Genomic DNA, 23,825 nt, shown 5'->3' on the forward strand with positions numbered 1-23,825 from the left:
AGCAGGGGTGACCAAGAATATCATACATGCAATAGATCATGAATGATGTAGGATGTAACACATACATGGAAATGAAGAGGATGGCAGACAGTAGAGAGGAATGGCACTCTGCTGCAAAAAATTATCTTGGTCAAAAATCACCTCAAGTAATGTCCTAAAATCTATAAATAAACTTTAAAACTCAAAAATAGAGGATTACTATAGGGTTAGTAACAGTACTGTTACACAATATCCTTTTCAGTCATGATACCATCAACATATCTGGCAAATCATATTCTTGATGAAGGTGTGTTCCCTAAATGTCTGAAAATGAAATTTACACTTATACTCTGTAAGAACAGTAAAACTACTCTGTAGGAATCAGCATGGGTTTCAAAAAAGACGGTCGTGTGAAAGCCAGCTCGCACTATTTGTCCACGAGACTCAGAGAGCCATAGACACGGGTTCACAGGTAGATGCCGTGTTTCTTGACTTCCGCAAGGCGTTCGACACAGTTCCCCACAGTCATTTAATGAACAAAGTAAGAGCATATGGACTATCAGACCAATTGTGTGATTGGATTGAAGAGTTCCTAGATAACAGAACGCAGCATGTCATTCTCAATGGAGAGAAGTCTTCCGAAGTAAGTGATTTCAGGTAAGCCACAGGGGAGTGTCATAGGACCGTTGCTTTTCACAATATACACTCCTGGAAATTGAAATAAGAACACCGTGAATTCATTGTCCCAGGAAGGGGAAACTTTATTGACACATTCCTGGGGTCAGATACATCACATGATCACACTGACAGAACCACAGGCACATAGACACAGGCAACAGAGCATGCACAATGTCGGCACTAGTACAGTGTATATCCACCTTTCGCAGCAATGCAGGCTGCTATTCTCCCATGGAGATGATCGTAGAGATGCTGGATGTAGTCCTGTGGAACGGCTTGCCATGCCATTTCCACCTGGTGCCTCAGTTGGACCAGCGTTTGTGCTGGACGTGCAGACCGCGTGAGACGACGCTTCATCCAGTCCCAAACATGCTCAATGGGGGACAGATCCGGAGATCTTGCTGGCCAGGGTAGTTGCCTTACACCTTCTAGAGCATGTTGGGTGGCACGGGATACATGCGGACGTGCATTGTCCTGTTGGAACAGCAAGTTCCCTTGCCAGTCTAGGAGTGGTAGAACGATGGGTTCGATGACGGTTTGGATGTACCGTGCACTATTCAGTGTCCCCTCGACGATCACCAGTGGTGTACGGCCAGTGTAGGAGATCGCTCCCCACACCATGATGCCGGGTGTTGGCCCTGTGTGCCTCAGTCGTATGCAGTCCTGATTGTGGTGCTCACCTGCACGGCGCCACACACGCATACGACCATCATTGGCATCAAGGCAGAAGCGACTCTCATCGCTGAAGACGACACATCTCCATTCGTCCCTCCATTCACGCCTGTCGTGACACCACTGGAGGCGGGCTGCACGATGTTGGGGCGTGAGCGGAAGACGGCCTAACGGTGTGCGGGACCGTAGCCCAGCTTCATGGAGACGGTTGCGAATGGTCCTCGCCAATACCCCAGGAGCAACAGTGTCCCTAATTTGCTGAAAAGTGGCGGTGCGGTCCCCTACGGCACTGCGTAGGATCCTACGGTCTTGGCGTGCATCCGTGCGTCGCTGCGGTCCGGTCCCAGGTCGACAGGCACGTGCACCTTCCGCCGACCACTGGCGACAACATCGATGTACTGTGGAGACCTCACGCCCCACGTGTTGAGCAATTCGGCGGTACGTCCACCCGGCCTCCCGCATGCCCACTATACGCCCTCGCTCAAAGTCCGTCAACTGCACATACGGTTCACGTCCACGCTGTCGCGGCATGCTACCAGTGTTAAAGACTGCGATGGAGCTCCGTATGCCATGGCAAACTGGCTGACACTGACGGCGGCGGTGCACAAATGCTGCGCAACTAGCGCCATTCGACGGCCAACACCGCGGTTCCTGGTGTGTCTGCTGTGCCGTGCGTGTGATCATTGCTTGTACAGCCCTCTCGCAGTGTCCGGAGCAAGTATGGTGGGTCTGACACACCGGTGTCAATGTGTTCTTTTTTCCATTTCCAGGAGTGTACATAAATGACCTTGTGGATGACATCGGAAGTTCACTGAGGCTTTTTGCAGATGATGCTGTGGTGTATCGAGAGGTTGTAACAATGAAAAATTGTACTGAAATGCAGGAGGATCTGCAGCGAACAGACGCATGGTGCAGGGAATGGCAATTGAATCTCAATGTAGACAAGTGTAATGTGCTGTGAATACATAGAAAGATAGTTCCCTTATCATTTAACTACAAAATAGCAGGTCAGCAACTGGAAGTAGTTTATTCCATAAATTATCTGGGAGTATGCATTAGGAGTGTTTTAAAATGGAATGATCATATAAAGTTGATCGTCGGTAAAGCAGATGCCAGACTGAGATTCATTGGAAGAATCCTAAGGAAATGCAATCCGAAAACAAAGGAAGTAGGTTACAGTACGCTTGTTCGCCCACTGCTTGAATACTGCTCAACAGTGTGGGATCTGTACCAGATAGGATTGATAGAAGAGATAGAGAAGATCCAACGGAGAGCAGTGCGCTTCGTTACAGGATCATTTAATAATAGCGAAAGCGTTACGGAGATGATAGATAAACTCCAGTGGAAGACTCTGCAGGAGAGACGCTCAATAGCTCGGTACGGGCTTTTGTTAAAGTTTCAAGAACATACCTTCACCGAAGAATCAAGCAGTATATTGCTCCCTCCTACATATATCTCGCAAAGAGACCATGAGGATAAAATCAGAGAGATTAGAGCCCACACAGAAGCATACCAACAATCCTTCTTTCCATGAAAAATACGAGACTGGAATAGAAGGGAGAACTGATAGAGGTACTCAGGGTACCCTCCGCCACACACCGTCAGGTGGCTTGCGGAGTATGGATGTACATGTAGATGGAGATGTAGAAAGATAATTTCCAAATAATTATAGACCCATAGCAATAGTTCCCACAGAAAGCAGTATACATATGTAAATTTACAATTATTTTGAAAGTAATAAATTGCTGAGTAATAGATAGTTTGGCTTTTGATCTCAGCTATCAACAAGAAAAGCAGTGTAGTGTTGCTTCATTAATGTATATGAAGGATTTGAGAACAAGAAACACATTTGTACAACATTGTTAGATTTAAGTGAAGCCTTTGAATCTGTCACACATCTACACCTATATGATTAGTCTGCAAGTCACAAGTAAGTACCTCGCAGAGTGTTTATCGAACCACCTTTAAGCTACTTCTCTATCACTCCACTCTCAAACACCACCGGAAAAAAAGAACATCTAAATCTTTCCACATGAGCTCTGATTTGCCTTATTTCATTATGATCATCATTTCTCCCTGTGTAGGTGGTAACCATTAAAATATTTTCACACTCTGAGGGTAAAACTGATGACTGAAATTTTATGAGAAGGTCTTGCCACACCAAAAAAACCCTTTGTTTTAATGACTGCCACTCAATTCATGTATCACACCTTTGGCACTCCCTCCCCTATTTCACAGTTATACAAAACAAACTGCCCTTCTTTGAACTTTTCTGATGTCCTCCATTAATCCTGTCTGATGTGGATCCCACACCACACTGCAATACTTCAGAAGAGGGCAGACAAGCATAGTGTAAGCAGTCTCATTTAGTATTCTAAGTGTTCAGCCAATAAATTGCAGTCTTTGGTTTGCATTCCCCATAACATTATCTATGCGATCATTCCACTTTATGTTACTCATAACTGTAATCTCAAAGTATTTAGTTGAGTTTACAGCATTTAGATTTGGGTGATTTACCATGTAACTGAAATTTAGCACATTCTTTTCAGTGCTCATGTGGATGACTACATACTTTTCATTATTTAGGGCCAATTGCCACTTTTGCACCATACCAATGTTGTTGTTGTTGTCTTCAGTCCAGAGACTGGTTTGATGCAGCTCTCCATGCTACTCTATCCTGTGCAATCTTCTTCATCTCCCAGTACCTACTGCAGCCTACATCCTTCTGAATATGCTTACTGTATTCATCACTTGGTCTCCCTCTACGATTTTTATCCTCCACACTGGCCTCCAATACTAAATTGGTGATCCCTTGATGCCTCAGAACATGTCCTACCAACCGATCCCTTCTTCTAGTCAAGTTACCATACCATTATCCTGACTAAATCAATTTGCAATTCATTTTGATCATCTGATGACATTACATCATCTGTAAACATTCTAAGAGGACTGCTCAGACTGTCTCTTCAATTGTTTATGTGGATCAGGTACAGCAGAGGACCTATAATAATTATTTGGGGAGCACCACAAATTACTTCTGTTTTACTCAATGACTTCCCATCAATTAATACAAACTGTGACCTTTCTGACACAAAATCACAAATCCAGTCACACAACTGATACAATATCCCATAGGCAGGCAATTTAATTAGAAGTTGGTTGTGAGGAATGGAGTAAAAAGCCTTGTGGAAATCTAAAAACATGGAATCAATGTGACATCCCATGTGACAGCACTCATTACTTTGTGAGAATAAAGAGCTAGTTGTGTTTCAGAAGAACTATATTTTCTGAATCCATGTTGGCTATTTGCCAATAAATCAATTTGTTTGAGATGATTCACAATGTTCAAGCATACTGTCTGTTCATCCTGCATCCATTCATGTCCACTGTGCATTCCAACAGAATTGGGCAATTCCAGCAGGACAGTGCAACACCCCACATGTTGAGAATTGCTACAGAGTTGCTCCAAGAACGCTCTTCTGAGTTTAAATAATTCCACTGGCCACCAAACTCCGCAGACATGAACATCCTCTTCTTTGTGTACATTTATTACATGACGTGACAGTGTACTGTATGCTGGTCACATGACACTAATGACAGATGGAGAAAATCTGAAAGATGTCTTAGAATACAATGAAGTAGTAACTGAAATGCATGGTGATTAGTGCAGGGCCAAACTTTTGTCTACAAATAAAATGAAAACTGAAGAAATTTACTTGGCCCTAAAGATATTTAGAGACGATACATAAAACATTAAATTACTGGGGTTGCATTTCAATCAAAAACTAACATGGGACAAGCATACAGCTTATCTAAGTGGCAAACTTGCTTGTACTTTCTTCCTTCTGCACAAGCTGAGGCACATTATTAGTAAAGATTTATTAATTTCAGCATACTTAGCTTTCTTTCAACCAGAACTGCAGTATGGAGTACTACTTTGGGGTAATTTAGTGAGTTCAAGCCCTGTCTTCAAGTGGCAGAAGAAAGCAATTAGGTGTATATTAGGTCTATCAATAAGACAAAGCTGCAAAAAAACACTTTAAAGAACTCAAGATAAAGACACTGCCTAGCATGTATGTCTACAACTGTTTAATATATGCTAAAGAAAACATAAGGAATTTTACCTTTAGATCCCAAGTCCCTGCACATAACACTCAAAATAACAGGAACCTAGAACTTCCATATTTAAGACTGAAACTAACACTTAAGAGCCACAAGTGCCTATGTTTGAAATTCTATAGCAAACTCCTAAAGGCACTGAACAATCTACCAATAAATAGCCTTATGCATACCATAGAAGTTTTGTTCAAACGTATACTGTAAGTAGCTGATAACTACATTCTGAAGTATAACTATATGTGTGTGACAGTAATGTACAAGCAACTCTTTGCCTTTACGTATGTCTGTTTACGTATGTCTGCTTGTGTCTGTATATGTGCGGATGGATATGTGTGTGTGTGTGTGCGTGACTGTATACCTGTCCTTTTTTCCCCTTAAGGTAAGTCTTTCCGCTCCCGGGATTGGAATGACTCCTTACCCTCTCCCTTAAAACCCATATCCCTTCGTCTTTCCCTCTTCTTCCCTCTTTCCTGATGAAGCAACCGTGGGTTGCGAAAGCTTCAATTTTGTGTGTGTGTTTGTGTTTGTTAGTGTCTTTATCAACATACCAACGCTTTCGTTTGGTAAGTTACAGCATCTTTGTTTTTAGATATGTTTTTCCCATGTGGAATGTTTCCCTCTATTATATTCATTTATACTTTTCCCTACATTTTACTTAAGATTAAAAAGTTTAAACATAATTAAATATGATACTGTCATGTAATATGTGATTAACATGATGTATTATTATTATTATTATTATTATTTTCGATTATTCCCATTTAAGAGAGCGTTTGAACTTGAATTCCTTTATGATGATTGTTTATGTTTTTTCTGAGCCCAAAATTTCTTCTTGTGTTCACTGTGTTGTTTCTTTCGCTCCACTGTCCATTTGCATCCTGGTCTCTTCTGTGTTGTGGTCTCAAATTTATGTTTTTTGATGATGTTCCTGAATTCAGTTCTATTTTCAGCATTGTTTACTGTTATGTGTGCTTGTCTGAGGTCCTCTTCAACTTCTTTTATCCATTTTGTTTTTCCCCTGCCTGAGTTGATGACTTTAAGAATTCGCTTTGAAATTCTGTTTTCATTCATCCTGTGGATATGTCCATAGAACTGAATTCTTCTTTTCCTTATTGCATCTGTAATCTTGTCTGTGTATTTATATAATTCTGATGTTGGCCTCTTCTTCCAGATTCCTTGCTCTTGTATCAGGCCAAAAATTTTCCTGAGAATTTTCCTTTCTTGTTTCTCTATTTCTTTGATTTTAGTTTGCCCACCTATTTGTGTTGTTTCAGATGCATACAGTGCCTCTGGAAGTACAACAGTGTTGTAGTGCCTCAATTTTGCATTAATGGATATGGACTTTTTGTTATAATAGTTCCACGTGAGTTTATATGCTTTCTGTAGTTTTTTAATTTTTTCCTCATTGGCCTTTAGGTTGATCCCTGATGGCTGGATGATTTCTCCCAGATACTTAAAATGAGGTACTTGAAGGATTTTCCCATGGGTTGTCACAATAGGCAATTTGTCTTGTGGCACTCTTTCTATGTACTGGGTTTTCTCATATGAGATTTGCAGGCCAGTTCTTTGTGCAATTTTGTGTAACTTCTCTATGGCGTTAGTGACTTCTTTTCTATTATTTATGAGGATTGCAAGGTCATCCGCAAAAGCTGAACACTTCACATTGAATCTATTATCTTTTCTAATGCCAATTTGGATTCCTTTGACTTCCTTTCCCCATGTCCTGATAATTCTTTCAAGAATGATATTAAAGAGTAATGGTGAAAGTCCGTCACCCTGTCACACTCCAGTTTGGATTTCAAATGGTTCCGAGATATCCGCCATAAATTTAACCTTAGAGACTGTGTCAGTTAATGTTTGCCGAATGATTGCTCTTGTCTTTCTGTCAATGCTGAATTCTTCCAGCGTCTTGCAGAGCGCTACTCGGTCTATTGAGTTGTAGGCCTTTTTTAAAATCTACAAAAGTGACCACTGTGTTTCGGGTGTTTCTCATCTGGAGAATCATTTTCAGATTCCAGATCTGCTCTATGCATGATCGTCCCTTGCAAAAACCAGCCTGGTATTCTCCTATTTGTGGGTCAGCTTGTTCTTCTAATCTATTCATGAGAACTTCTGATAGGATTTTATATGTAAGCGGTACGAGTGAGATACCCCTGTAATTATTTGGTTCAGTTTTGACCCCTTTTCTGTGGAGTGGATGGATGAGTGCGCATTTCCATTCAGAAGGGATCTGTTCTGTTTCCCAAATGTTTAATATGATTTTGTGAATTTTTCCTGTTAATCTTTCATCATTTAGTTTCCATAGTTCTGCAATAATTCCATCTTCTCCTGGGGCTCTATTGTTTTTCAGTGTCTTGATAATTTCTACTATTTCGTTGATGGTTGGTGGTTTAGCATCAGGATTTGGTGTAGACGTCTGGTAGTGAATATCTTCTGTAGGTCTTTCGCAGTTGAGAAGTTTGTTGAAATAGTCTGCAAGGATTTGGCAGTTATTCTTCGTGTTAGTTTCTAGTGAACCATCTGGTTTCCTGAAGCAAAGATTGGGTGGCTGGTGTCCTGCAATATGTTCTTTAAATGTCTTATAAAAATTCCTAGTGTTGTTCTTCTTAAAGTCTTGTTCTATCTCATCTAGTCACCATTTGTCATAATTTCTTTTTTCCCTCCGAATAGTTTTCGATGTTTGTTTTCAGATTACTAGAAATTGTTGTCATTTTTCTGATGTTTTGTAACTATTGAAGTTTTTCCAGGTATTGGTCCTTTCTTCTATTGCTTGGTCACATATTATATTCCACCACCTGTGTTTTCTCCTTCTCAGGGGTTGACCCAATTTCATCGTGTATTTGAGGACGTCCACAAGTTCTGTCCAGTTTGTGGTGTTTGTCTGACTAATTTCCTGTAAGATGTTTTCCTTGTTGAGTTTTATGTATTCGGGGTCTGGTCTCAGCACTTTGTTTAGTTTTGGCTTTTTTCTATTGGGTTGTAATCTGGTCTTTATCTGTAGAAGATGGTGGTCTGAGTCAAAAAATCCTCTTCTCATTTTCACATTCAGAATTTCTGCTGTGTTACTCTTGGAGATGGTTACATGGTCTATCTGGAATTCACCCAACATTGTGTTGGGCGACTTCCAAGTATACAGTTTCTTGTTGGGTTTTTTGAATTGTGTTGACATAATTATGAGGCCAAAATTTTCACAAAAGCTTATCAATCTTTCCCCATTCTTGTTAGTTCTCTTCTGAGCTGTATGGATTCCGGTGATTTTCCTGTATTTTTTCTCTTTGCCTAATTGTGCGTTAAAGTCGCCTAACAAGATTATTACATGGTGTTTGGCAATTTTGTTTGTCGTCTCTTCAAGGTCATTCCAGATGTAATCCACTTTCTGGTGGTTCTTCTTGTTATAGTTATTTGTGGGTGCGTATGCATTGATCAAGTTATATGCTTTGTTGGCCGATTTGACGGAGAGCGTTGATACACGTTCTGAGGCAGACTGGAAGTCAATGACAGAGTCGCTGATAGATTTGTGGACTGCAAATGCTGTACCAAACTGTTTGAGTCCTTTCTCATTAGTTTTAACTGCTGGTTTTCCTTTGTAGAGCCTGTAGTTGTCTGTGTCAAAATGGTTTTCATCAGTAAATCATGTTTCCTGGATTGCAAGGATTTTGATCTGGAATTTTTGCAGCACATCTGTAAGTTGTTTGATCTTGCCCAGTTTGAAAAGAGTATTAGTATTAAGTGTGCCGATGAAGTGTCTTTGTTTTGTGCATAATAATTTGGACGTCATCTGGTTCTCAACCTTAGGCGTAACATGATGCTCCTGGTCCCCCGGAATCCGATGACCAGGGAAGCCAGCCTTGCGACTGGTGCCCAGGATAGTGGATTCATTCCTTGTGTTATCATCATGTTTGGTTTTCAAGATGAAAACTAACTCGGTGGTGGTCGTTTTTATTATATTTATTATTATTATTATATTGTATTAACACTGTAAGGTGCCACTGTATGTATGATTATTTTATTATCACCATTATTTTAGCATATGTATCTACTTGTTTTCTATGTGCATATTTATGCAATTATATTATATTATTCCCCCCCCCCCCCCCCCCATGGACCATGGACCTTGGCATTGGTGGGGAGGCTTGCGTGCCTCAGCGATACAGATGGCTGTACTGTAGGTGCAACCACAACGGAGGGGTATCTGTTGAGAGGCCAGACAAACGTGTGGTTCCTGAAGAGGGGCAGCAGCCTTTTCAGTAGTTGCAGGGGCAACAGTCTGGATGATTGACTGATCTGGCCTTGTAACACTAACCAAAACGGCCTTGCTGTGCTGGTACTGCGAACGGCTGAAAGCAAGGGGAAACTACGGCCGTAATTTTTCCCGTGGGCATGCAGCTTTACTGTATGGTTAAATGATGATGGCGTCCTCTTGGGTAAAATATTGCAGATGTAAAATAGTCCCCATTCAGATCTCCAGGCGGAGACTACTCAAGAGGATGTTGTTATCAGGAGAAAGAAAACTGGCATTCTACAGATCGGAGCATGGAATGTCAGATCCCTTAATCGGGCAGGTAGGTTAGAAAATTTAAAAAGGGAAATGGATAGGTTAAAGTTAGATATAATGAAGTTCGGTGGCAGGAGGAACGAGACTTTTGGTCAGGTAAATACAGGGTTATAAATACAAAATCAAGTAGGGGTAATGCAGGAGTAGGTTTAATAATGAATAAAAAAATAGGAGTGCGGGTAAGATACTACAAACAGCATAGTGAATGCAATATTGTGCCCAAGATAGACACGAAGCCCATGCCTACTACAGTAGTACAAGTTTATATGCCAACTAGCTCTGCAGATGATGAAGAAATTGATGAAATGTATGATGAGATAAAAGAAATTATTCAGGTAGTGAAGGGCGCCGAAAATTTAATAGTCTTGGGTGACTGGAATTCGAGAGTAGGAAAAGGGAGAGAAGGAAAATAGTAGGTGAATATGGATTGGGGGTAAGAAATGAAAGAGGAAGCCATCTGGTGGAATTTTGCATAGAGCATAACTGAATCATAGCTAACACTTGGTTCAAGAATCATAAAAGAAGGCTGTATACATGGAAGAATCCTGGAGATACTAGAAGGTATCAGATAGATTATATAATAGTAAGACAGAGATTTAGGAACCAGGTTTTAAATTGTAAGACATTTCCAGGGGCAGATGTGGACTCTGACCACAATCTATTGGTTATGAACTGTAGATTAAAACTGAAGAATCTGCAAAAAGGTGGGAATTTAAGGAGATGGGTCCTGGATAAACTGACTAAACCAGAGGTTGTACAGAGTTTCAGGGAGAGCATAAGGGAACAATTGACAGGAAGGGGGGAAAGAAATACAGTAGAAGAAGAATGGGTAGCTCTGAGGGATGAAGTAGTGAAGGCAGCAGAGGATCAAGTAGGTAAAAAGACGATGGCTAGTAGAAATCCTTGGGTAACAGAAGTAGTATTGAATTTAATTGATGAAAGGAGAAAATATAAAAATGCAATAAATGAAGTAGGCAAAAATGAATACAAACGTCTCAAAAATGAGATCGACAGGAAGTGCGAAATGGCTAAGCAGGGATGGCTACAGGACAAGAGTAAGGATGTAGAGGCATATATTACCAGGGGTAAGATAGACACTGTCTACAGGCAAATTAAAGAGACCTTTGGAGAAAGAGAGCCACTTGTATGAATATCAAGAGCTCACTTGGAAATCCAGTTCTAAGCAAAGAAGGGAAAGCAGAAAGGTGGAAGGAGTATATAGAGGGTCTATACAAGGCCGATGTACTTGAGGACAATATTATGGAAATGGAAAAGGATGTAGATGAAGTTCATCTCCTATTTCATATGGGAGATAAGATACTGCGTGAAGAGTTCGACAGAGCTCTGAAAGACCCGAGTCGAAAGAAGGCCCTGGGAGTAGACAACATTCCATTAGAACTACTGACGGCCTTGGGAGAGCCAGTCCTGACAAAACTCTACCATCTGGTGAGCAAGATGTATGAGACAGGGCAAATACCCTCAGACTTCAAGAAGAATATAATAATTCCAATCCCAAAGAAAACAGGTGGTGACAGATGTGAAAATTACCGAACTGTCAGTTTAATAAGTCGCAGCTGCAAAATACTAACACGAATTCTTTACAGACGAATGGAAAAACTGGTAGAAGCCGACCTCGGGGAAGATCAGTTTGGATGCCGTAGAAATGTTGGAACATGTGAGGCAATACTGACCTTACGACTTACCTTAGAAGAAATATTAAGGAAAGGCAAACCTATGTTTCTAGCATTTGTAGACTTAGAGAAAGCTTTTGACAATGTTGACTGGAATACTCTCTTTCAGATTCTAAAGGTGTCAGGGCTAAAATACAGCGAGTGAAAGGCTATTTACAATTTGTGTAGAAACCAGTCGGCAGTTATGAGTCGAGGGGCATGAAAGGGAAGCAGTCATTGGGAAGGGAGTGAGACAGGGTTGTAGCCTCTGCCCGATTTTATTCAATCTGTATATTGAGCAAGCAGTAAAGGAAACAAAAGAAAAGTTCAGAGTAGGTATTAAAATCCATGGAGAAGAAATAAAAACTTTGAGGTTCGCCGATGTCATTGTAATTCTGTCAGAGACAGCAAAGGACTTGGAAGAGCAGTTGAACAGAATGGACAGTGTCTTGAAAGGAGGATATAAGATGAACACCAACAAAAGCAAAATGAGGATAATGGAATGTAGTTGAATTAAGTCGGGTGATGCTGAGGGAATTAGATTAGGAAATGAGACACTTAAAGTAGTAAAGGAGTTTTGCTATTTGGGGAGCAAAATAAATGATGATGGTCAAAGTAGAGAGGATATAAATTGTAGACTGGCAAGGGCAAGGAAAGTGTTTCTGAAGAAGAGAAATTTGTTAACATCAAGTATAGATTTAAGTGTCAGGAAGTCGTTTCTGAAAGTGTTTGTATGGAGTGTAGCCATGTATGGAAGTGAAACATGGACAATAAATAGTTTGGACAAGAAGAGAATAGAAGCTTTCGAAATGTGGTGCTACAGAAGAATGCTGAAGATTAGATGGGTAGATCACATAACTAAATAGGAGGTATTGAATAGAATTGTGGAGAAGAGGAGTTTGTGGCACAACTTGGCAAGAAGAAGGGGCCGGTTGGTAGGACATGTTCTGAGGCATCAAGGGATCACCAATTTAGTATTGGAGGGCAGCATGGAGGATAAAAATCGTAGAGGGAGACCAAGAGATGAGTACACTAAGCATATTCAGAAAGATGTAGGTTGCAGTAAGTACTGGGCGATGAAGAAGCTTGCACAGGATAAAGTAGCATGGAGAGCTGCATCAAGCCAGTCTCAGGACTGAAGACCACAACAACAACAACAACATTTTATTGTTCTATGAATGAACACACTGATGCAGCCAATTGCATATGTCCTGTTGTCTCTCTTGAACTTTGGTTTTGGATAATATTCCAGAAATGATGCTGATTTTCCTGTGCTAACAAATTCCTGGTTCCAACATCTGTTTATCTTTACTAACTAAATCTATACATTTCTCTCTTCCCCACTTTCCTACACTTCATTCTTTTTTTAATGATTTTATTAGCCTTATTTTGAATATTTTTTCCTCAAGTTCATCCTGTTTTCCTCCCATAGTCTCTACTTTACCACATCTTAACTGTATGGATTATCTCTTCTCTTTTTCAGTTACTTTTTCTCATGTGCATCTTGTTACCCAAATTTTACTACAGTTTCATGATATTTTCAACCATGTTTCATGTTCTCCCCATGTGTATTCCCTCTGGCATGAACTAAGTTTCACATTTTGTAGTTTCTTATGCCTGTAGCTTAGTTCTATGAGGAGCATTTGGTATATCAGTGACTCCAGCATGAGTTCAAAGTCATATTTCGTAGAGATTTCCCCGTGAAAGGGTCCACAGAGGAAGAAGCCATCCTGGTTCCTATGGCTGTACTTTTGATTTATTTGTATGTCTGCACCTCAAAGGTAAAGTAATTAAGTAGTTGTCGGTAAGTGTAAGTTGGTTAACATTGGTGGGAAGGATGTCCTGGGTTTGGACTCAGGCGAGCACTGACTGAGGTAACGTTCAACTTCTGACACACCATGTACATGGATAATGTTGTTGGTATAAGGTTTTCACATCTTGTCTGTTAGGCGAGCACTGACTGAGGTAATGTTCAACTTCTGACACACCATGTACATGGATAATGTTGTTGGTAAAAGGTTTTCACATCTTGTCCGTTAGAGGCACCAACAATAAGTCTACCCCTCTCATTCACCCCTCACCTGGGGTTTTGGGTGAACTATCCATAACTCTTCCCAGCTCATAAATCCCACCAGTTCTCCTCCTTGATCTGTCTTTCTTTCCCTTCAAGTCTTCTGCTAGAAGAAGGAGCTACTTTTCCTTTTGTGGTTTCTCCTGCTGCAACTTTATGATTAGACATTTTATGAATCCAAATGTTATGCACTGTTTTATTCAAAGTTAACAGATCGTATCACTACTCAGAGAACTGAGAAAAATTTTTAAAAGGCATACAACTTTTCTTCCGCCATTTGCCGATAGGTCGCAACAACAGTAAGTAGTGGTCGAAAGAAACAGATCGCAGACATCAGGCAGTTATCTTGGACCTCGGTCAACATAATCCGCTTCAAACACTAGTCAACTTGTTTCTGCATCATAAAGTGGTTCTTGATTGAAAATGTCAGTTTACGAGCCTAATTCTCGTCATTTGTGGGAGGTGTTACTGTTTTGTTTCAATATGAAGAAAACAGCGGCTGAGTCTCATCAAATGCTCTCAAGTATGTATGGTAAAAATGCTATTAGTGAAAGAATGTGTTGTGAGTGGTTTCACCGCTTCAAGAATAGTAATTTTAATGCCGTACACCAGCGTAGTGGTGGGAGAGAGAATGTTTTCGAAGATGCTGAATTGGAGACATTGCTAAGTGAAGACTCATGTCAGACTCAAGACAAATTGGCACGATTAGTGAGAGTGACACAGCAAGCCATTTCAAAATGTCTCAAGGCTATGGGCATGATTCAGAAAGAAGGAACTTGTGTCCCGTGTGAGATGAAACCAAGAGACGTTGAACAGCATTTGTGTGTTTTTGAACAGTTGCTTCAGAGGCAAAAACGAAAGGGTTTCTGCATCACATTGTGACTGGGGACAAAAAATGGGTTCATAATGATAACCCTAAATACAACAAATCATGGAGATATCCCAGCCATGCTTCCACGTCGAAGGCCAAACCGAATATTCACGGTTCCAAGATCATGCTCTGCATTTGGTGGGACCAGCTTGGCATCATGTACTATGAGATGTTAAAACCAAGTGAAACAATCACAGGTGCTCATTATCGAATGCAATTAATGCGTTTGAGCAGAACATTAAAAGACAAATGGCTGCAATACAGTGAGAGGCATGATAAAGTGATTTTGCAGCACGACGATGCTCGACCCCACATTGCAAAAGAGGTCAAAATGTACTTGGAAACGTTAAAATGGGAAGTCCTACCCCACCCGCCATATTCTCCAGACATTGCTCCCTCTGACTATCACTTGTTTAGATCAATGGCGCATAGCTTGGCTGACCAACACTTCCGATCTCATGAAGAAGTCACAAATTGGATCGATCTGTGGATCGCTTCAAAAGATGAACAATTTTTTTGACACGGGATTCGTACACTGCCTGAAAGATGGGAGAAAGTAGTGGCCAGCAATGGAAAATACTTTAAATGATACATGTGTAACCAATTTATTTCATTAAAGCCTCAAATGTTGGGGGGAAAATGGCAGAAGCAAAGTTGTACACCTTGTAATATTGGCACGCAATTGGCTTGCAACAGGAAAAGTCCATGTGCCAGATTCTAGATAATGAAACATATATGTTGTTACACTGAAGTCCACCTACAAGAGGAGATATTCATTTTATATCATTAATTTTTACCTTTCAGCCAAAAATCATCCTTCAGGATCTCAATAAAATGAGCAATTCCTGCATCTCCCAATTCTTTGTTGTCATTCAATGTTATGCGCCTCACACCTCCCAGCATGTCACCATCAATTGCTCGATAGCGTAGGGACTGTACCCAAGATTCGTTATACCTTTCCATCTGCTGATGCTAGAGGGGAAGAATGCCAATCTTTAATTTACAAAAAAATAAATCAGAATGCAAGTATTACCTGAAACAATATTTAAAAATGTAATTTTCTTTTATAAGGGGAATGGACACTGAGCCTTCAAATTATCCATGTATAGTTCAGATCCTCTAGACTTCACATTATTTAAGTACACAGTGAATCCAATTAGGGTCCACTGTTCAGCTGTAAGCATAACTTGTTACAGACATTACAAAACAATCTCATTAAAACCCTTCACAGTTTGGTTTCACATCATCATTAAAAAACTTTAACTCCAAAACTGAAAAATAACTGAAATGAAGCTTTATTGCACAAATAAATAGTGAAATGTCCAAAATGAAAACTCAGTTTTCTTTTGTGTTTGAGCCAGGGTTGCATAACAGTGAAGTTCTCGTACAGTGATACGTATAATTACATAGAAACAAATTAAACAAAAATAAACTAATGAAAATAATATGGGAGTAATAAAATATCAAAACAGTTAAAATTAAAAGTTGACAAAAGCTATTCAAACACATAAAATGAACTACGAAACAAGTTTAAAACTTTTCAAAAGCAGCCTATGCAAACATATTTATATTATACTTGCAGATCAAGGAGATTTTCCTGAATGGACTGGACTGATTTCACTGGTGCACTGATGAGGTAAACAAAGCATTTCTTAGCACAGATGTGTCTGTCTTTTCTAGAGTCCTCAAGATATTATGTGCTTCCACATCACAAACACTAAGTTCTTCAGTAATCAGATTGTGAAGGCATGACCAGAGTAAACAGAGCAGCCAATATTGTCCCTCTGCTTAGGTCAATCATTGTCAACTAGTATCTAATTATAGTGCAGAAATTATGTGGTGTGAAAACTTGTTTTAAGAAAATAAATCTGTGGTACTCTCCAGCAACTTTCAACTAGTACTGGATCCTTGGAGTACAGAGTAAAGAATGGAATCTGATATATAGCAAGTGCTACTGCATTTGCTGCCATCAAGGTCCCAAATCACTTTGCTGTTCATAAGTAATTGTCATTTCCATCAATAGGCAGTCAGCCTTGTAGAATGTTGTTGGTTGGGAATTAGGCAACAATCCATATCCTTGTTGCCTTTTCAGTAGGTACCACCAGATAGAGAATGGAGCCTCATTAGCCATAGCACAGAGACTTGTTACTGGGATGGTCCTAAAGACAACTGTGATCAGTGTTACTCCTTCATGGTGGATACCATCTATGACTCCTACGCAAAGGTCTTGCTGAATCTTCTACCCGACACACACTCAATGTAATTAGAAGTGCAAGAAAATCTTATTCAACTGGAGCAGATATCTCTGCTCCCCCAGGCGTGTGCCTAAGACATTTTAAAAATCTTAGTGCCTTAAAGGATCATGTATTTAAGATCCTTATGTGTGGTAATCACATGAGTTTACAATCAAGTATAATTTCCAGACATCTCACAATATATTTTACATTTGAACAAAGTCACTCATCACTACTGTGATGAATTAAAATCAATGTACACTACTTTCCATGCCTATAACTTGAAATCTCTATACAGTACCCATCCCTCCAACCTCTTTCACTTAAGTTGCAGCAGACATGTTGCTGTTCAAAGGTTGGAGAAGCAGCGAAAAATGGCACAATCATCCACAGATAAGAACCACTGTGATGGCTTCTTCTTAAAATTATGTTACAAATGGCGATGGCAAAGACAGTGATATTCTTCCTTGTAGGACACTAATCTGTTCAAAATAATCTGGTCGAACCTGACTTGGTATCTAAAATACTGCCTATGAAGAACCGTATAAAGATGGCTGAATCTCAATGGAAGTCCAACTGTCTAGATTAGATTAGATTTACTTTCATTCCAATTGATCCGTAGTGAGGAGGTCCTCCAGGATGTGGAACATGTGAGAAAAACAACAATACATGACAAATATTTACAACTAAAACAAATAAGCTAATGTACCATTCCACAGGTCCCAAGTGGAATGATTGTCATTTTTTAATGAACACTAAGAGTCATTTTACAAATACTAATGCACTGAATTTAAAATAAAAAGTTTTTTATTTATTTATAAGGTAATAAACATGTAATACAACTACTGTAATACTTATTTACAATGAACACATTACTGCACTGAAATGGTGCAGAAGTTAGATTATATTTACAGACACACACACACACACACACACACAGACACACAAATTTTCAATGAACACATTACTGCACTGAAATTGTGCAGAAGTTATGTTGTACTTATATAAAAATCAATTGGTTTTACTAAGAAATTCATCAATGGAGTAGAAGGAGCTGGCCACCAATAAATCCTTTAGGCTTCTCTTAAACTGAATTTCATTGGTTGTTAAGCTGAGTTATCTGAGGCCTTCTTAGGATTGAAATAAACACCTATGAAGCGTTGCTTTCTCAGGAAAGCCTGTTGCAGCACTGCCTCCAGAAAAGTCAAGTTATGATTTGTGGAATCGTATCTCCTGCATCCACAACGTAAGTGACAAATGAGCTGTAAGGATTTTAATATTAAGTCTAGGGATTCATGTCAACCACTATTTAGGTACCTAATTATTGTACCTACTTCATGTATTTATATTTATGAACTGTTTATCTTTATATGTAACAATCCAGAAACATTCATAGAAAATCATTTCCAACACATTTGTGATATGAGAAATGAAGATGATTTCTTGTTACCATCTCACAGATTAAAAGTCCACTTCCAGACTCCTCAATACATGGATAACAAACACTTATAATAAACTAAAAGTGAAAAACTTTCACAGTACAGGTTTGGTGAAAATGTTATCCTTGTGCAAAAATGTTATTACTCAACAACAATACTTTTAAATTATGACAAAGCTTTATTTGTTGAGAAGTGTAATAAAACTTGTACAGATGGTTGCAAAGTAAGATTAATTTTAGGTCTTTTTGAGACACTGTATGTGCCCTAATTATACAACTTATACTGGAAAGTCTCCTGTACATTAAATCAATGATTTATGTATGAATGTTATGAGGTATTAAAATTCTGATTCTGAATATCCATTGTTTACTGTCAGGCTCCAAGATCTCTTCCTCACAATCTTTGAGCACAAGACTGGCATATCCACTGGGCAAATATGACCCTTCCTTGGTTTTGAATTAATAATAAGGATGACCTTCTCCACACATCAAGGATTTTGGGAAGGCTGATGGGATTTCTTTTGCACTATCAGTCAGGTGCTATAGTTAGTAGCTGCAGGAAATTATATGGCCAAGTGCTGTCTCATGGGCCATAGTACTCTCAAACACAGCTTCCACTAAGGTAACTGGTTAGCTGAGTTCAAAGTCTCAACTGTCCCTCTAGTGACAGCTTTGTGGTGACACAAAGCTGAACTCTACTGGTAATAGCAGGCATTTCTGTGAAATGGTTCACCACTACTTGGGGTGTTTATCTTGGTCTGGTCTGACAAGTTCCATAGCACATTACCCCTGTAACAGGACATCACACACCTCACCCAAAAATCCTGTTGATGATCCCCCATACTGAAGCTGTCTTACTGGAATAATTCATATGTTCATGAATTCATGCCATGAACTCCTCTTGCTCTCATTTACAATGCAATAGCATTTTATTTTGTTACTCAAAAAGTGCAATGTTCTCTACACTTGATCAGCAACCATTGCAGCATCACAAACCTCAACCTGATTGAAGTGGCACTGATCACCAGAGGATCACTGATCTTCACAGATGTCATTAAAATTGATTGGGTGCAAGCACTGACTTGATGAATCAAAATTGTAATTTAGTCCACATATTCCAGGATGCTCTGAAAATATTCAAAGACAATCAGTTGCCTGTACACTCTGCAACTAGTCTTGCTGAGCATTGATTTCAGATATTGCCTTTTGTTTACTGCTCAATCGGTTAGGTGAATGCTCAACAGGAATTAGCCACTGGAGTGCAAATTGTCAACCCCTTTCCACATAACACATCAGCAAAGGTGATGACCATATCAAGAGTTCAATGACAGAAAATGATACCCTAGTAATGTTGAAGTACACGTGGTGCCTCATGTTAAGCAGACATGTTTCTGAACATATAAAGTTGAGACATCCTGATTCCCAAAATGTGTAGGTGGTTGATTCACAGTGCATGTTCCTTGCAAAAGCAGAATGGGCAGTGAAATGGTGCAATAAGATCTATAAATGCCTTGCTGTCTAAATGATCATTAGCAGGTAGGTACAGAGAACATATTGTTACTGTGTGTGACACTTGCACTATTGCAACAACTGCTTTCAAAGTTAAATTGGTGTAAAGAGGTAGAAACAAGGCAGGATACGCTGTATTTAACCCTCTCCTTACTGAGGCCTTTCTATGGAGGCACCAAACACTCTATACAAGGGACGCATATGTCTTTGGAATTTGTCTCCTAGAGACAAATACACTGGCCTCATCAGTGTTATGAGTTTCAGTTCTTCCACATGAATCTTGATCCCATCTTCGTTTCACTGAAATGGGAAACCATGTTAAGGGATTTTTCTCTTTCTCTTTATGGAATGGTAAGCCAACATAGATAGGGGGCCCCTTTGAGCTAACTTCATATTCCATCTGTTCCAAAAGTGGATTGTTATTTGAGCCATCAGACAAAATAAGTTTTCGATTTTCTTTGTTTTCTGCTTCTCCCTTTTTGGGATGTAAGTGGTTTTGCAAATGACAGTAACTTTCTGCACTTACATTTCTACTACATTTTTATGTTGTCATGAGAGTACCACACTAAACAACTATTGCTGCTTTTATCAGACTGCAAGGAAATTCAAGAGGAGTACATTAACAAACACAAGTGTTTATTCTAGTCTTGGTGGCCTCTGTATTGTTAAGGTTCACTTCAAGCAGTAAAGACTAAATATTATTCTGTATTTCTTCAGTTTCTCAGTTTGCCATAATGTAGAATGCAGCAATCTCTTCTCCTTCTGATGAAATAACTGCTGAAAGTGGCTTACAACAGTTTTTACTTTTCTCCAATAAATATACTGTCAGTTCTCATACACATTTTCTGTGTTTTCTTCAAACCATTACAGTAATCATAAATGAATCCTTCAAAACTGGTTGCTTCCCTGACTATCTGAAGCATGCCAAAATTTTACCAGTTCACACGAAAGGTGCTGTAGAAAACGTTGAGAACTACAGACCAATAGCCCTATTGTCATACTTTTCCAAAGTGATAGAAACAATAATGAAAAACAGGCTTTTGAGCTATCTAAGTAAATTCAACCTCCTCTGCAATGACCAGCACGGTTTCAGGCCTGGTAAAGGTACAGAATCTGCAATGCACAATTAACAAAAACAGTTTTAGAAGCACTAGATGAGAACAGCTATGTAACTGGCCTTTTCCTAGACCTGTCTAAGGCATTTGATACAGTTGACCACCAGAAGCTGTTGCATAAATTAGAGGCACTAGGATAAGGGGAGTGGTTCGCAAATGGTTTCGTTCATATCTAGATAACAGAGTACAGTCAGTAGAGATCACACATGTCTCCAGTGGATCAAAGTACATTGAGAAACATATATCTGATCCACAATATATCAATATTGGGGTCCCTCAAGGAAGTGTACTAGGCCCTGTATTATTTCTGGTGTATATAAATGATTTCCCGCAACATATCAGCCATGGAGAGAAGACACTGTTTGCGGATGACAGCAACATAGTAATCACCAGTAAGACACCAGCACAAATGTCGGAAAATCCTACTGAAGTGTTGAGGGAAACAAAATAACTCTCAACGTAAAGAAAACAAATACAATATGCTTTAGAATGAACAAAAAACAGAGTCCCTTAAATTTAAAACTGGATAACATCTCCATAGATGATGTACCTACAACAAAATTCTTAGGGTTGCCCATTGACAGCCAAATGAAGTGGAATGAACATGCTATGAAACTCTCGAAAAAAATATCCACAACATGTTATGCACGTAAAGTCCGCATGCAGGAGTGAATGTTTGAGAACTGTATATTTTAGATATGTCATTCAGTAATCAGTTATGGTATTATTTTCTGGGGAAACAGTGCTCAAAATTTACAAATGGTATTTAAAATGCACAAGAGAGCAGTAAGAATTATAACAAAAAGCAGTAAGCAGGCCCATTGCAGAGAACTTTTCAAAATGTTAGAAATTCTAACTGTTCCTTGTGAATTTATATTCCAAACCATAGTGTACATCAAGAAAAATATAGAAAATTATAGCACAAATAGCAGTTTTCATAACTATAGTACAAGAACAAGTCACTGTCTTCACCTAGACAGGAAGAATAAACATAAGACTCAAAATAGCTTCTTGTATGAAGGTGTAAAACTGTATACTAGACTGCCGCAGAAAATAAAAGAAGCAGATAACATGTACCACTTTAGAAAAAATCTTAAACTGTTTTTGCATGAACACTGCTTTTACACTATAAGTGAATTCCTTAGTACAAAATTATTGTAAATAGCTTATGTTTCACAATATTTTGATAAGGAGCAAAAATGATTGTAAATAACTTATGTGTCACAATGTTTAACTACATGTAACAACAAACTGTATAAATATATGAATGTACACAACTGACAACATCTATACATTTTAAAATGTCCACAGATCGCTAAATAAATAAATAAATAAACATATGAGAAGCACTTCAATCTTCACATCAAATTGAGAACACCACTTAATTTCAGAATTAAGAAACGAAATTGACAGTTCCAAGTGACATATAAGAAAGAGCAATTAACTAATTTGTTTCATACAGAATACAGTTATAGTGCCCCCCCTCCACTTATTCTTGTACAAAATGCTACTCAACTGTAGCACTGTAGGCCAGTGATTCATGCAATGTGTGTATTGCAGTTGCATAGTTTCCCTTATGAAGTTACTGCAACATTGTCCCTTCTTTCATGGTCCCTTGTGCTAGTTTTTCACATGAAAATAAATAATTAATTCACACAGGAGCTGTGCTCTTCTAAATCACAATTTTTTATCATTTTTTCATTTGTATCATTCATTGGTAATTAATACAAAAGGATACACTTCACACTTACAGACTGACGTCAAATTATGTAAATAAGTAATGACTTTCACAATTGCAATCAATCCCTTATGTAAAGATCTCACACAAAAATAGATTATAAAGTTAATATTTTCCTTTCATGGATACAGTACTGGAATTCTTACTTTTCTTTGCTGGATGTCTTGCTATGTTTCTTTACGCAACTATACACCAGTAACGTGTTTCTGTCTCTGCACACAATTTTTCTTAATAAGACTAATGTCAAACCTTAATTACAGTTAGTTACTTGTTCCCTATGTCAAACATAGAATGCTGATATTCTATGGTATAGAACTAGTTCTTAAGGCGATATCTCTTTAAACTAAAGTTGGAAACACTTCTGCTACCTGTCAGGCATTTTATTTCCATCTGTAGATTCTCAAAGAGTTTTAAAGCTGAATATTTCAGCTCTTTCTGAGCCAAAGTTATATTTAGTACAGGATACTGCAGATCATTTTTCCTTCAGGTGTTGTGAATGTCTTTGTTTCGCTCAAACTTAGAAGGATTGTTGATAGCAAATTTCATAAGTGAATAAATGTACTGTGAGGCTGTGTTTAACATTCCCAGCTACTTAAAGAGAAGATGTACATTTATGAATTACGCATGTAACTCTAATTACTTTATTTTGTCAATGAATACCTTTTACCTAAGTGAGGAGTTACCTCAAAACTTTATCCCGTAAAACATCAATGAATGAAAATACGCAAAATATCTTAACTTATTGACTTTTGTATCCCAAAAGTTGACAATAATTCTTACAGTAAAAGTAACTGAAACTAGATGTTTTAGCAGATGTACTATATGGTTTTTTCCAGTTTAAGTTTTCACCAACTTGCATACCTACGAATTTACAATTTTCTACACTGTTTATTATTTCTTGTTGTTGTACTAGGTTAATAGGAGATGGCATATTTTTGACAATACAAAAACGGATGACTTGCATTTTTTTTCTGAAGTATAAAGTTAGTCCATTTGTGCAAAACCATTCACTAACTTTCATAAAAACATCATTTACTATTTTCTCTGTTGATGCTCCTTTTCCCAGCTTCACAACAACACTTTTATCATCTGTAAATTGAGTAATTCTATCTCCTGATTCCAATAACATGGCACATCATTAACATAAAGCAAGAACAGTAGTGGTTCTATAATTGT

The 23,825-nt window shown here is 38.8% G+C and overlaps 1 protein-coding gene across 1 annotated transcript in view; it reads right to left on the bottom strand.

Moving 5' to 3' along the window:
* Window positions 1-23,825, bottom strand: part of LOC126188396 (centrosomal protein of 78 kDa-like) — a 191,041-nt gene that overhangs the window by 40,108 nt on the left and 127,108 nt on the right. The window contains exon 5 of the mRNA XM_049929997.1: window positions 15,413-15,587. Within this exon, the coding sequence (XP_049785954.1) occupies window positions 15,413-15,587 (175 nt within the window). The remainder of the gene's footprint in view (window positions 1-15,412; window positions 15,588-23,825) is intronic.

This window comes from Schistocerca cancellata, chromosome 5 (assembly GCF_023864275.1).
Source record: "Schistocerca cancellata isolate TAMUIC-IGC-003103 chromosome 5, iqSchCanc2.1, whole genome shotgun sequence".
NCBI lineage: Eukaryota > Metazoa > Arthropoda > Insecta > Orthoptera > Acrididae > Schistocerca > Schistocerca cancellata.